The sequence below is a fragment of the Buceros rhinoceros genome, unplaced genomic scaffold, assembly GCF_000710305.1.
Source record: "Buceros rhinoceros silvestris isolate BGI_N320 unplaced genomic scaffold, ASM71030v1 scaffold11944, whole genome shotgun sequence".
Lineage (NCBI taxonomy): Eukaryota > Metazoa > Chordata > Aves > Bucerotiformes > Bucerotidae > Buceros > Buceros rhinoceros.
The window spans coordinates 153,890-166,742 of record NW_010406550.1 but is presented as its reverse complement, the minus strand read 5'-3'; the positions used below and the strand labels follow the sequence as shown (position 1 = coordinate 166,742).

Genomic DNA, 12,853 nt, shown 5'->3' with positions numbered 1-12,853 from the left:
TTATTTATCTATTTATTTATTTATTTAGCAATGCAATGATTTATTTTTAAAAAAAGAATAATAAGCTCTGACTACTCTAAGAAAATACAAATGTGGTAGTTCCTACAAAAGCAGTTGATACAGCTATGCTGCTTATTTGGAGTAGTTAGATCTGCTGAGCTGGCTGTCCTGATAGGCTGTATCAAATTGTTTGATATGCTGGCTTATTAGCAAACAATATTTTCTCTAGTGTTCTTTTAATAGAGCAATTAGTGCTGTGGTAACTGCTAAGCCTTTACACGCTGTTCGGATATAAAAATGGTTATACAGAAAGCTAAAAATGCAAAACGCTACATCTGGCAGAGAGAGATTTTTGCCCTTAGCTTGTTTTCCCATGAAGCACTCTTCAGTTTGAAAAGACTAATTTAAGCATTTTGGTCACTGATTTAAACACAACATTTAAGGCAGGGAACCTGAGCACTCTAAGCTATATGGACTGATCACTTTGAGTACTTTATACCAGAACTCTTATTTTTGCAGACAACCTCAGATGGTTTTCACTGCTATTAGGTATTTGTCGGCAAGCCTGGAAACAGCACCTACGCAGAGCTTGTGTCCACATTCAGGACACCAGAGAAACAGGACCCCAGGGTACTGCTCTCATCAGAGGGGAACACTATGGTGTGATGTGGATTGCTGGGAGTCTGCTGGCAACATGATGTTGGGCTCGTTTATGCCATACAAATGGCACACCAGCTTCTCAAAACTTAATGGACAGGATCAACTATTTTCTCCTCTGCTGTGTAGCAGTTCAGGGAAGGGACAAGGGACAGTCCTGTACATTCATGAGCTTGGAGGTTGCCTTTTCAGGTGGGGATTGATCCCTGAGGAAGGTCAGTTCCTCTGCAGAATGATTTGTTTAGCTCTATGCAGTAGCAGGGATATTGATTTTTTTTTCCTGTGACCAGCACTTAGAAGCTCCAAAATTTGCTTGGACCGAGTCTTGACTGCCTCTGTTTTCTGGCACTTAATTTTCTTCCCTGTCCAAGGACAGAAGCATGTAAGTCGTGCACAGGGCCTCTGGTCCTCTACCTTGTCAGCCAGGTCTGGCAGTTCTGCACAATACATGGCCTGAGTTGCACATGTCTGGAGTTTGGATACTATAGTAGGTGCCTATGTCTGTATTAGGAAATCTCTTAAGCGTTTTCAGTATAACCTCAAGTCTTTGGTACTTACACTGCTGCTCTGATAAATATAGTACAGAGAGAGTCAGAGGGAGACAGAGCAGTTGTTCCTGATTTATTTATAAAGACTGATTTACTTCAGCCTTTCAAAGCTTGCAACCCTAACTACCCAAGGTCCTTGCTTTGGTCAAAATGCATATGAGAGAACAGACCCTCCCAAATAAAAGAATTGGGCTTACTTTTCTTCAGTGTTAAAGTCTGTCTGTGCTGAGTAGATACAGCCAGCGTATATGGGCTAGCCCTGATTTCAGCTTCAGCAGCTTATTACTTACGGGGAAAAGGACAAGGGGCACGGTCAGGGTTACAGCCATCAGCACTGCCAGGCGAACTGACAGCAAGAGGGTGTCAAAGGTGTACACCTTGGTGTACGTATGAAGTAGTTCATCTTCAACTTCTCCTACAGAAAGGAAACAGAAAGGTGTTACATGACTTAAGCAATATCTCTTCATGCAAAATCATTGTTATACTGCAGCCAGATAAGACTAGCGCTGGCCCAGCTGCTGTCACCAGATACAAGTTACGAGCTAGGCACAAAAGAGGAATTTTCCCAGCATGACTGATACAAGTCCATCACTCAGAGACGATGAGAGCAATACAGCTCTGAGGTGATGTTTTGTACTCCAGTATCTCAAACGACTTTCTCAAACTCATTAAGTGGAGGTAGAACCGAGGTAAAAATAATTTCTTTGATATGAAATAGGAAACAACTCACTGAACTGGGAACAGCTCCCTTTGACCTCCACTCAGGTGTCCCAGCTCTCAGACAGAGCTCTCTTGCCCCAGTGATAGAGAGCAGATTGTGCTGTGTCATTCAATTCTCTGCTGTAACGGAGGAACTAATGAGGTAAAAAGAGGTGGCGTTTGCATAAAACGGTGTGCTAATATAGGGGCTACTCTGTTTACCTACCGGTTAGTCTAGCTCATCCATATTTTTCTTACACTAGAATGATTTGCACCTGTTTTTCGGCATAGGTGAAGCTGAATTAGTGTTTTCAGAGCCAGGGTGGGTAGCACTTAATAGTGTCATGTAAAACTGTTGAGCACTATTTTTAGTAGGGTCACTTGTGGCCTTTGCCAAGAACCAAGTTTACAGCAGCTTGTTCTCTGAGTTCACAAAACCAAGAGATACACAACTGGTCCCCCTAATAGGTGTCTCTGAGTCTCATGGGTGAGGAACTTGTGGCCTGACAGTTGGATAAGTCCCAACACTTATTCAGGACATTATACACCGGGTATTATGTTTGAATAATGCTTACCCTGGATTCAGGCCCAAAGAAAATACATGAACACTTGAGCCTCAGTGCGATAGAACCATCTTGCCTGCTTTAAAATGAGAGGGAAAATTCTGCAGAGAAGAGGGCTTTGACCTACTGTAGAAGGTGAGGTATCCAAAGAGGGCAGCCAGAAGATACATGATGAGCATGCCAGCAATGGAGATATTTGAGACATTCTGCATCCGCTTTCGGGAGCGACTGAAGTAGGAGAGAAAGAGAATAACAGTGTTATTCTTATAAAGCCTCTATTTGTGCAAGAAGTACTCTGAAGAATCATAGCTTTACTGACACCCCCTCACTGGCTAGTAAGTTTATAGCTGCTATATAGGTTATACAGAGCTCTTTACTTGAAACTTCACAGCTCTGTGCAGAACAACAGTTTTAAAAGTGTGCTGAAACTCAGGTTCTACTGCTTACTTAGTGACAACATCTACATGGACCACATTATTTTGTATATAATTATTTATACATTATCAATCTCAAAAATCTCAAAAATAAAAAATGGAGTTGTTAAAATTACAGGGCTGGTAATAGTAATGCTACACGAGAGCTTTCAGTGAGTTCTGCATGAGCATGCCTTTATATCAACATAGGTTGTTCCGCAGGTACAAGAACCCTCTGCAAGTCAAATCCTTTCTTTAGAAATCCCTTGGTTAAAGATTTGGTGTAAGAAGATTCTTCATCATGTAGGATCTGGAATCATGTTCCCAAGCCATCTAAGAATTGTTATTTCTTCTGAGTTTAAAACTATTGAAATAGGAGGTAAGGGGTTTTAGCCTCCTTGAGTTTTGTAGTGTAACCTCTTGTAATGTAATTCTTGCTGTTGAGCAAATGCATTTTCTTAGCCCTTCCCAACTGTCAGCTCTGTGTTGATTTAAGCAAGTGTATTTGATTTTTGATATTTGATAAGCAAAATAGGCTGGGTGAAGAGCCTACATAAGACATTCAAACCAATGGCATCCCAAGAAACTGTAAGAGTAAGCAGCAGCTGACCTAGACACAGAACTCATTCAGATATTATTAGAAACCAAAATTATTTGTTTCTGTGCAACCAAGTTCCCCAGTATATTTCACATCATTCAAAGGACTGTCCAGATTCCTCCTTTCCTAAGTAAATATTGATCAAGGTGGCTATCTGAACAGTGGTTCTCTGTCCCTAATATCTGACTGTTAGGTTAAAGAAAAGTCAGTACCTGCTCTACTGTGGAAAGCAATAAATCATTAGCAGATGGGCGTCTATACACCAGCAATCAAGGCAGAACACGTAGAAAGTGATCTCTAGCTATGGTTAACTGGAAGTATGGGACAAAATTTAAGAACCTTACTCTTTCAGTTCACTGTATATTGGTAGCACCTCAGGGTGGCATACGAATGCAAATGCCAAGATGGGTATTGCATAGGCAGTCTGTAAAATAAAGCTCCCATTAGTAAGAATGGTCACTGCTGTACCTCTGACTTTTGGCAGGCAAAAGTTTAGCTGTGGTACAAATGGATAAAGACAAGTTCTACAGAATCACCCTTACCCGTGAGTTGAACACAAAGTACTTTGGCTGACACAGGTCACTGCTATCGCTGTGTGCTTCATATTCTACACCGCTTTTGGGGGAGGTATCTTTCAGCTCCTCAAGGCCTGGCAACTGCCCAGCCGTGTTGTCCATCATGAAATTCACACCAGAACTGAGCGACTCATTTGGTAACATGACCAGGAGCATTGGCACTGTGTTGTTGGTAGCAGTCCAGTTTTTAATCCCATGGTCCATGATGGGGAGAGGACAGGGTATTTGAGATTTCTTGAAGATTACCTACAAAGGAGTAGACAATGTCATCAGAAGAGTACCATCATAGGAAACTACACTTACATCCCGGATATGTCAGCAGAAATATCCGCTGGGACACAGAAAAGAGAAGGAAAAGAGAGGAAGCAAGAAACTGAGTGCTACCACTTCTGCTTTTTCTGAAAGTATTTGTTGTTACTCTATCTCTGCTGTTGTCTTGCTTTATTTTTTTGTTCTGAAGTGTTTTTTAGGCTGATCTTTTTTATCCCGGCTTCATTCAGCAGTAAGCTTGTTGATTGCATTCACTTGCAGGTGCTATTCTAACATCTGCATTAAATTATCATGGTAAGAAATATAACAGCATTGCACAGTTTACAGGATCTGTGTTTACTTAGAGACAATACCTAAACAGTCACCTACCACACTGACAAAGAAAACCATACAGGTCAGCGAAAAACCACTCGTATAACCAAGATAACCTGTACAGCAAGAAAAAAAACAACAGTTCAGCTACATATAAATTCACAATCCTAAAACAAATAAGAAATGAGGTTAAGTGTGACATTCAGCTTACCTAAAGTCTTTAGAAGGGAGAGGGGAAGAATCACTGCAACTGTTACAAGTATGACAAGGTAGTTCCCATTTAGGTACCATTCTCTAAAGAGGAAGAATAAAAAAATAACCATCATCATCACTGACATCAAAGTGAACAAATTTTCATGTGAGCTTCAGGTTGGGCACAGGTACCTACCCAGAACTCTCCTCAAGTTTCATAAATGCTCTGATCACTTCAGGAAGTTCATATTTAATAATAAAGAGGTAGCTTGACATTGCTGAAAAGAAACCCAAACACATTCAGAGAAAACAGTGTAGATTCAACAAAAATAATTTGTTTTAAAAAACACTGATGCATGAAAAACACATTATTTTGGGAAAACAAGTTTTGCTGAAATAGAGAAATGAGTTTTGTTCAAATAACGGTGTGACTAAATAGATACTATGTTCTCTGGATATTTTTGTGTGTCCTGAATGACATCTAATACTCAGTATTACAATACAATAGTTATTACTGAATTACCAGCATGCTCAAATCATGGTTCCGATGAAATTTACACCTCTAACTTTTCCTTTTGGTTTTGTGTTGTATATTTTGTTTTTCCAGTTGACACTGTCCATGTGGATTCTCTAGTAACTTTAGTCGTTACTGCCTCTAAATCTCTTTGTCTACCTTATCCCTTTTATTTTCAGCTTCTTTCTCCCAGTACTCCAAATATAAAACTTGACTAGTTGTCAAGATTCCCCATGTAATGGTGGACTTCTATGCATCTTACTTAAATGTACCACCAGAAAGCATGCTCTTTTCCAGTTATTTTTATGTTGGCCACAGAGAGGTCTCTGGGGACCTGTGGATCAGTCTAGACAGGAAGACTAGAGGAGCAGCTATCCCTGTCTAAAGGGGAAGCATGCTTCCTTCCTGAATTCAACCACATTTGATATCCAGGCTTGAGGAGGGAAAGGAAGACCATGGGATAGGATCTTTTATGAACAAAATCAAGAAGTCTTTTGCAGTAGAAAGATGTGATCCACTCTGTCTAGGTAGTAAAGTTGCTGCTCTAAAGGGACAGTAATGATCTATCAATGGAGATTTGCAAAACATACCGAGTTCCAAGAGAGAGAGATCACAAAAGAATGTACACATATTTAATTGATCAATGATGAATTTAATTTATATTTCAAATATAAATTTCAAATTTCATATATCTCCTTAAGAAATATGGAAAAAATTACAAACTCGCCTGAGCTTTCAGATACGGTGTTCTTCAATCTCCTAAAAGGTTTCTTCCAGGGTAGTAAAAGGAAATAGGCTTTGTCATACGAATGCGTAGTCCTACCCCTACTACTTATATCGGTAGGTAAAGATTCTCCTGTTCTGAGAGGATGAAGGCTATTTGATAGATACTTCACAGAAGTATCTTTGTGGATGTATACTTTCAACAATCACTCTTAAACACTCAACATCTTAGAGAGACCACAACCCAGCTGTCATTTCAAGGATAGAATTCAGCTGGAAATGAGCTCCTGACAAGTCTTTCTTTTATGGAGAAGTCAGAATCATGTGCAGTTCCTTTCAGGTCAGACTAATCTTTTCTAAGTCGAAGTAGATGATGTCTAGTCTGAGCTGTACTCAATGAAGCGAAATAGTCACCTCCTTGAGAAGAGTAAGCCAAGCTATTTTAGCCATCTTTGAAGGCTCTTCAGTGATCATGGAGAGATCCCGGGCAAGTAGCATTCACCAGGCACTGAAGCGTTAGATAGCTGAAACAAGGCAAGATGAATTCTTCCTGTTCTTTGTTATTACAATATAGTAATAATTCTTGGCTCATCTCTGATGTCATTTAGCCAGACAGAGGAGAGAAAGCACTTGTGTTCTGGAGAAAAGCATGGGAAGTTAGCAAAATTTTGCCCCTTACCTCCAATGTTCTGCATTGTAACTGAAATGAAAACACCACACTTCCCAGGCCAGCCAAATGCCTTTTCTCCCAGTTTTTCATATATTAGTGATCCTGAAAGAAACCCGAAACAAAAATGAAATATGGGCCACTGCATTGGACACACTTGATGATTTGCATTCCAGAGTAAAACACATGCATGCAATAGGGACTCTCAGTCATCACAGCCTGAGCCTCCTACCTCCTTCTTTTGATGTCTTCAGTAAGAGGTGGATGGAGTAGAGTGACAGCATTGCTACGCTGAGCAGCAAAACTCTGCAAGGCAAAGCCGAAATCAGAATCCCAAGCAGGACATCAGAGACACTCTGTTAATTTGAACATGCTCTTGCTCATTCTCATGAAGTTCCAAGTATAAATAGTTTTTAGCAAGTTTGTGCTTTGGACTCTCAGCGCTAAATGCAGAGGTAAGCGTCAGCTGTCGCTTACTTGGGAGTACAGATGCATCTTATATACTCCGTAAACTCTGCAAGACTTCAGTCTAGGTAAGTGCGAGTTCTGTGTTATTTCACAAGGACAGACAGTTACAAGGCTGTAAGGTAAGCAGATTTCTATGCAAGAGTCGGGTCTTTAGTCTCTTTCCTGCTCACTGACCTCTCATTTTAATGTCCTTACTCAGAGCTATAAACAAACCCAAAACCCAAACCATGATTGTATCAACTTCGCTGCCAGCTCCTGAGCAGTCACTCCTTTCAGCTTCTGCCATGTCATTGTGAAGTTGTGGAGTTTAGCTTGAGATGTCCACTTTGCGAAGTACAGTAGAAATCTTGCATAATGCTAAAGTGCATCATGACACTGGAAAACCTGCTCTAGAGGCACTTGCAGTATATTCTTCTAGCCTAGTCTGCTTGAGGGTACTGGTGCCTGAATTCTTTAATTCTAATTACTGCCACGTTCTTCCACACAACATTTGCATCCTGTGTGATTTCAGCTATCTGTTATGAACTACTGGTGAAAAATGTAGCTTTGTATGACATTTTTGGGGCACAACACCGTGGGCAGCATAGTAATAAGATTACACAGCCATCTCGTCACCAGCCTACGCAAGTGGTGGTGCAGAAGGGGACATGATGATAACATGACAGAGCAAGGAAACATGCATGTCCCCTACTCCATGGCTGAATGGGAGGTTGTGTCCAGACCTTCCACCCCACTGAACACACAGTTTGGTGTGGATATGGGAGACACTGACACCTGAGTTCGTAAATGAGTTATGGTCTAAGAGGAGACGCAGGCCGGGCGATAGCCACCAAACCATCACGATTTTCTCTGAAGTCTCTTTCACCAGGGAGACAGACAGTCTTACAGACTTAAAGATGTGAGAAGGGTTGTCTCTCATGCTGAGGGCTCATGCAATATGGCAAGGGGAAGTCATGTCTGAGGTCACAGTGTGTCTCACAAAGATGGCATGCTTCTTGATCAGGGCACCCATGCAACAGCTATTCAGAGACATGGTATCTGTGTCCTGACATATGAGGTGTGGTAAATCAAAGCTGTCCTGTTTGCACCTGCTAAATCATGCCAGGCAGCAGAAGTGATGCTCCAGTGTATTCTCTGTGCCATTGCAAACCTCCTCCATGGGAGAGGAGGATGTAATGGAAACTTCTGGAGAGCCTCTGAATTTAAGTCCTCCTTTTGTCTTCACCCTGTAGAACATGTTCCAGCATAACAGCACTTGGGCAACATGAGACCAGTAAATTACAAAAATTTAGACAATGTTACTAGCAAAATCTAAGTTAAAATTAATATCCAGCAGCATCCATTTAGTAGATGGTATTTTTCTGTCCTGCTAACACTAACGTCATGATCTGTGGAAACAGAGGGACCTCTAGTAAGTGAATGCATGCCATGGGCGTAACAATATCCTCACACAGTTTTATACTTTTAAATAAAACTCCTTCCTCTACCAGAAAGGAGAATGTTCTCATGCAGAAAGTATGGAAATAGTATAGAAAAGAAAATGAGGTGTGGGTGGAGAAGTCCTTTTTTTTTTTTTTTCCCCTGTTTAACACTCCAAGGTTTGCTTTAGCATTACTCTCTACCAACAGAGCTAATGTCATTAGGCTCATATCAGATTTTTTAGTCACCTGTGTGAAAGAACAGAGTCTTAAAAATAAAGGCATTACAAAGGTATTGGTTTTTTCCCCCGGTGAGTCTTGATACGTCACAGTTTTCTTTCCAGGGAAAGTTGGGGGGAAAAAAATCTTACATTTTCCAGGCTCTAATACAGTCAATTTTAGAACCGGCTTCTGTTTTTGTCTCTACAAATATTATACCTAAACCATTCAAATGCAGATGCTGAGAAGTACCCATCCAGGACAGCACTTGCATCTACATTTAATTTTCGGTTAAAAATTCTACTGCCAAAACAGGAGGCGTTTCTTAGCAACTGGAGGCTACATGTAACATTTGAAATGCTGTTGCTGTTGTTGCACAATCGACAGAAGAAAGAAGCCGTAGAAAGATAACCATGCAAACTGATTTAAAGGCTTTTTAGATTTCAGTAATGTAAACCAATGGCTTATTATCATACAGTACTGTCATGCTTTATTCCAGCCTCATCGGAGATTAAATTTAAGGCTTCGGTTAAAATTAAAACCAGTTATTAAAAAAAGAAAACCCACTTTTTTTTTTTTTTTGTACAGTCTCTCTCATTTTACAAGGTTAGCCATAGATTAAAAAACTTCACGTGGCCAGTTATTAAAAAAAAAAAACCCACTTTTTTTTTTTTTTGTACAGTCTCTCTCATTTTACAAGGTTAGCCATAGATTAAAAAACTTCACGTGGCTATCTGTTACTGTCTATCAAAACCCATTTTGTATAGATACTGTATGTCAGCCACATACCACTGCTGTCATCTCTGCACAGTGAGTACAAATAGACCTGAGAGGGCAACATAAAATATGAATAAATCTGTGAATGTCTTTGCATCCAAAGCATGCTGCTATTTCAGACACATAGAACATTCTTCTTCAATTTCTACATAGTGATCAGACTATGTTGGGATGATGTAAATATATACTTTATGGGTGATTTATTTCCCTTGCTGAATTCCTGTACTGAACCAGCAAGACTTACGTTGTTATTTTAGGACCAGTATGCTGTTCTTCCCCTCTGTTTTTTGACTGAACAGTATCAATTCATAGTTGTGTTCCTGATACAAAATAGGGCTAAAAAATATATATAAAAAAGATTTGTCAGCAGTGGACGGTTCCTTGCGGTGCAGCTAAAACATTTTCATTACAGATGATCTTACAAAACATTTCAGCTAACAAAACCAGCTTAACATACCTCTCTAACCACAAAAACTTCAGCTCCAGCTGACCCTTTACATTCCATTTACTTTTCTTTCAATGTACTTACACGAAAAGGATAATTCCTGTGTTGGCCATCGCATAGGAGAGCCCTAAGATGCCACTGCCCATAATGGCATTGCTGAGGTTGAACGAGGACATACCGAAGGAAGCTCTGCCCCGGTGCTGTTGGGTACAAGAGCAGAAAATGGTAATTAATTTGCATTTTACTGAGCACAACAGACTGATTAGCCTCATTTGCTGTTTTTCCTGTATTGCTCCCTTGATTCCTAGAGGTAGAGCTTTGTCAAGGTTCCTGAGTTTACGGGTACTTGCCATCATAAGGTGTCTCTTTTAACCCCAAAGCCAGCTGTGCTGGTAGGTGTTTGTCTCTTCTCACTCTTCCCTTGTCTCAGCGGGGAGGAGGGCTACATCCCTGACAGGTGACTGAGGTGACAGCCACAACTGGCTGTGCTGGCCAACCTCTGTAGAAATACATGATACTACCTACCAGATTTCTCAATGATTAATTTAAAAAATTCAGATGATTTTTAAAAATTAATCCAACTGATTGTTAATTTTTCTCTGAGTAGGATGTGCTTCTGCCTTTGGGGAACTAAAAGTATGTCTGGGAGAGAGAAAAGAGGGAAGTTCTGTGCATCTTGGGCTGTAGGCAGGAGAGTGGAAGAGGTCAAAAAAATAGGAGAGGGAAGATGGTGTGTGAGAGTCACATCTACCACCAAGTAGAAAAGAAAGTGGGGGATATGGCTCTTAATATTAGCTTGCATTCATAAATAGTATTTTTGGGGTTTAATTATAAAACCTCTGTCACGATCAATAAAATAATCTCTTTCTTTGCAGTGAGTTAATGTAAAATTTGAATAAAGTTAAATCCTAATCAGAGAAGTACCCCCCCACCCACCACCCAGGAACTGATGCTGTGCTTTCATTTGCACATGGAGACGTGCTGAGTGGCTAATGTTCAGCATTATAAGGACAAACATGAACGTCCTTTCGTTAAGCAGTGCAGCTGGATGTGGTTTCATTTACATTGGAAACCAACAATACAAGCATGCACATACTGAAACCCACCACTACCTTGAACCAAATCTGACCCACCCTCTCTGAACATCTCAGGTGAGACGACATGGGTGCTACTGAAGTCCAAGCATGATCTCAGGATTTTTTCTGATTACTCGTGAAGGAAAGACCCAGTTTTACTTGCAAGATAACAGAAAAGGTTTGCTGCACTAACTGTTAGGAATTGAGTTTACTCTTCCAAAGCCAAGATTATGCTGATCAAGCTCCAGAGCAACTTCGTTTACTGAAACTTTTGGAAAAAGATTCAGGTCAATAAGTATTTGTATTTACTCTTAAAAATGAATAAAACTTACATATTCTTCATTATATTCTTCCAATTTCTTTTTATCCAGATATCCATTTGTAAGGAACTTCTGACTTTCTGCATCATCACTAGCAAATGGACTAAATACAAATCAAAATAAGAAAATATTAGGTAAGGCTTAAGACACACATGATGTTCAAGCAGTGCCTTTTGTCATTAGTGGAAACTTGCCTTTGACATTACAATGAATATTTTAAAATCCTTCTGAAAAAACACTCTTTTCTCCTGTAAGATTTCTCATGTCCAATGGCATGTTTAATCGGTCTTTGCTTTGCCTTGGAATTTTGTTTTAAACCCAGTAATCTTCAAATTATATCTGATTGCAGTTGTTGGAAAGTAACAATTTCTTCCTGCCAGCTGTGAGCTAGAGCTGAGCACGTACTTCACATCTGAGGGACAAAGTGTTTTGCAACTGCCCTGTTCAAGATACATGCTGGAGATTCAGAAAGCTGAGAGCTGAGCCTCCATGGTTTTGACATGTTTTTCTCAGGCTGGTGCTGTGGTGGGTCCTGCTGGACACACCTCAAGGTGGGCTGTCCCTGTGGGAGCACTGAGCTACTGTCCTCCATACCTTGCTCTGGAAAGCGTTCCCCCTCTCAGCGTGCTCAGATTGCACAGCATTGAGAGCATATTAATTTACACATGTGCTATCTGACTGGAGTGGCTGGAAATTGTCAAGAGGATGCTCAGGGCTGGGAACCTGCAAAGGTCACTCCAGGTGGAGGCTGGCCAGGAGAGACCTGGGCTGCCCCTGCTGTGCTGGGCACATCATCCTCCACGGTGCAGAGTATGGAGGGTTGGTGCTGGGGGAAAACACTAACTAAACAATCCCAGTAATTTGAATGAATTACCTGGGAAATGCTTTGAGTCCCAGATGCCGTTAGTGAAGCTTGTTTTTTTGATTACTGCTTTCTAGCCTTAACAGAACAGCCTTCTCATTTGAATGCTTACCTTCTAATTGCAGCCTTTTCTGAATCAACCAACTCTGTGTAGTTGTCTTCAAGGCTTTCCCCGCTGTTGCTCTGATCATCAAGCTCGATATTGACTTTTTGCAGCTCCATGCGATCCATTAGAGTGGTCAGTGCTTTCCAGCACACACACTTGCTTCTTCAGGGTAAACAGCACCACGCCGTCTGCTTGTGGGTCCTCTCTACAATGCAGGGACTGCCAGAACACTCTGTTCTGCAAACAAAACACAACAGAATCATTAGTTTTCCTCAAATTAGATAAACCAATGTGAATCGTTGGGTTTGTGTTTGTTCTTTGTAATAGCATTAAGAGTGGAAACTGTTGCAGACTGGGAAAATTCTGGGCAAGCATAATGTCCCTTTATATGCCAGCATTTGGGCCTTCTGCCTCCCTTCAAATGGTAAAGA

At 40.7% G+C, this 12,853-nt stretch overlaps 1 protein-coding gene across 1 annotated transcript; it reads right to left on the bottom strand.

The window, feature by feature from the left end:
* Positions 1–1,414: 1,414 nt before the first annotated feature.
* Positions 1,415–12,547, bottom strand: SLC38A4 (solute carrier family 38, member 4). Its single transcript, XM_010134154.1, has 12 exons — positions 12,429–12,547; positions 11,467–11,557; positions 10,143–10,258; positions 6,964–7,037; positions 6,744–6,836; positions 5,024–5,105; positions 4,847–4,929; positions 4,693–4,751; positions 4,021–4,299; positions 3,823–3,902; positions 2,595–2,695; positions 1,415–1,620 (listed from the first exon to the last, which is right to left on the bottom strand). Exons 1-12 carry the CDS (start codon positions 12,545–12,547, stop codon positions 1,415–1,417), a joined length of 1,383 nt encoding a protein of 460 aa, XP_010132456.1.
* Between the last annotated feature and the right edge of the window lie 306 nt (positions 12,548–12,853).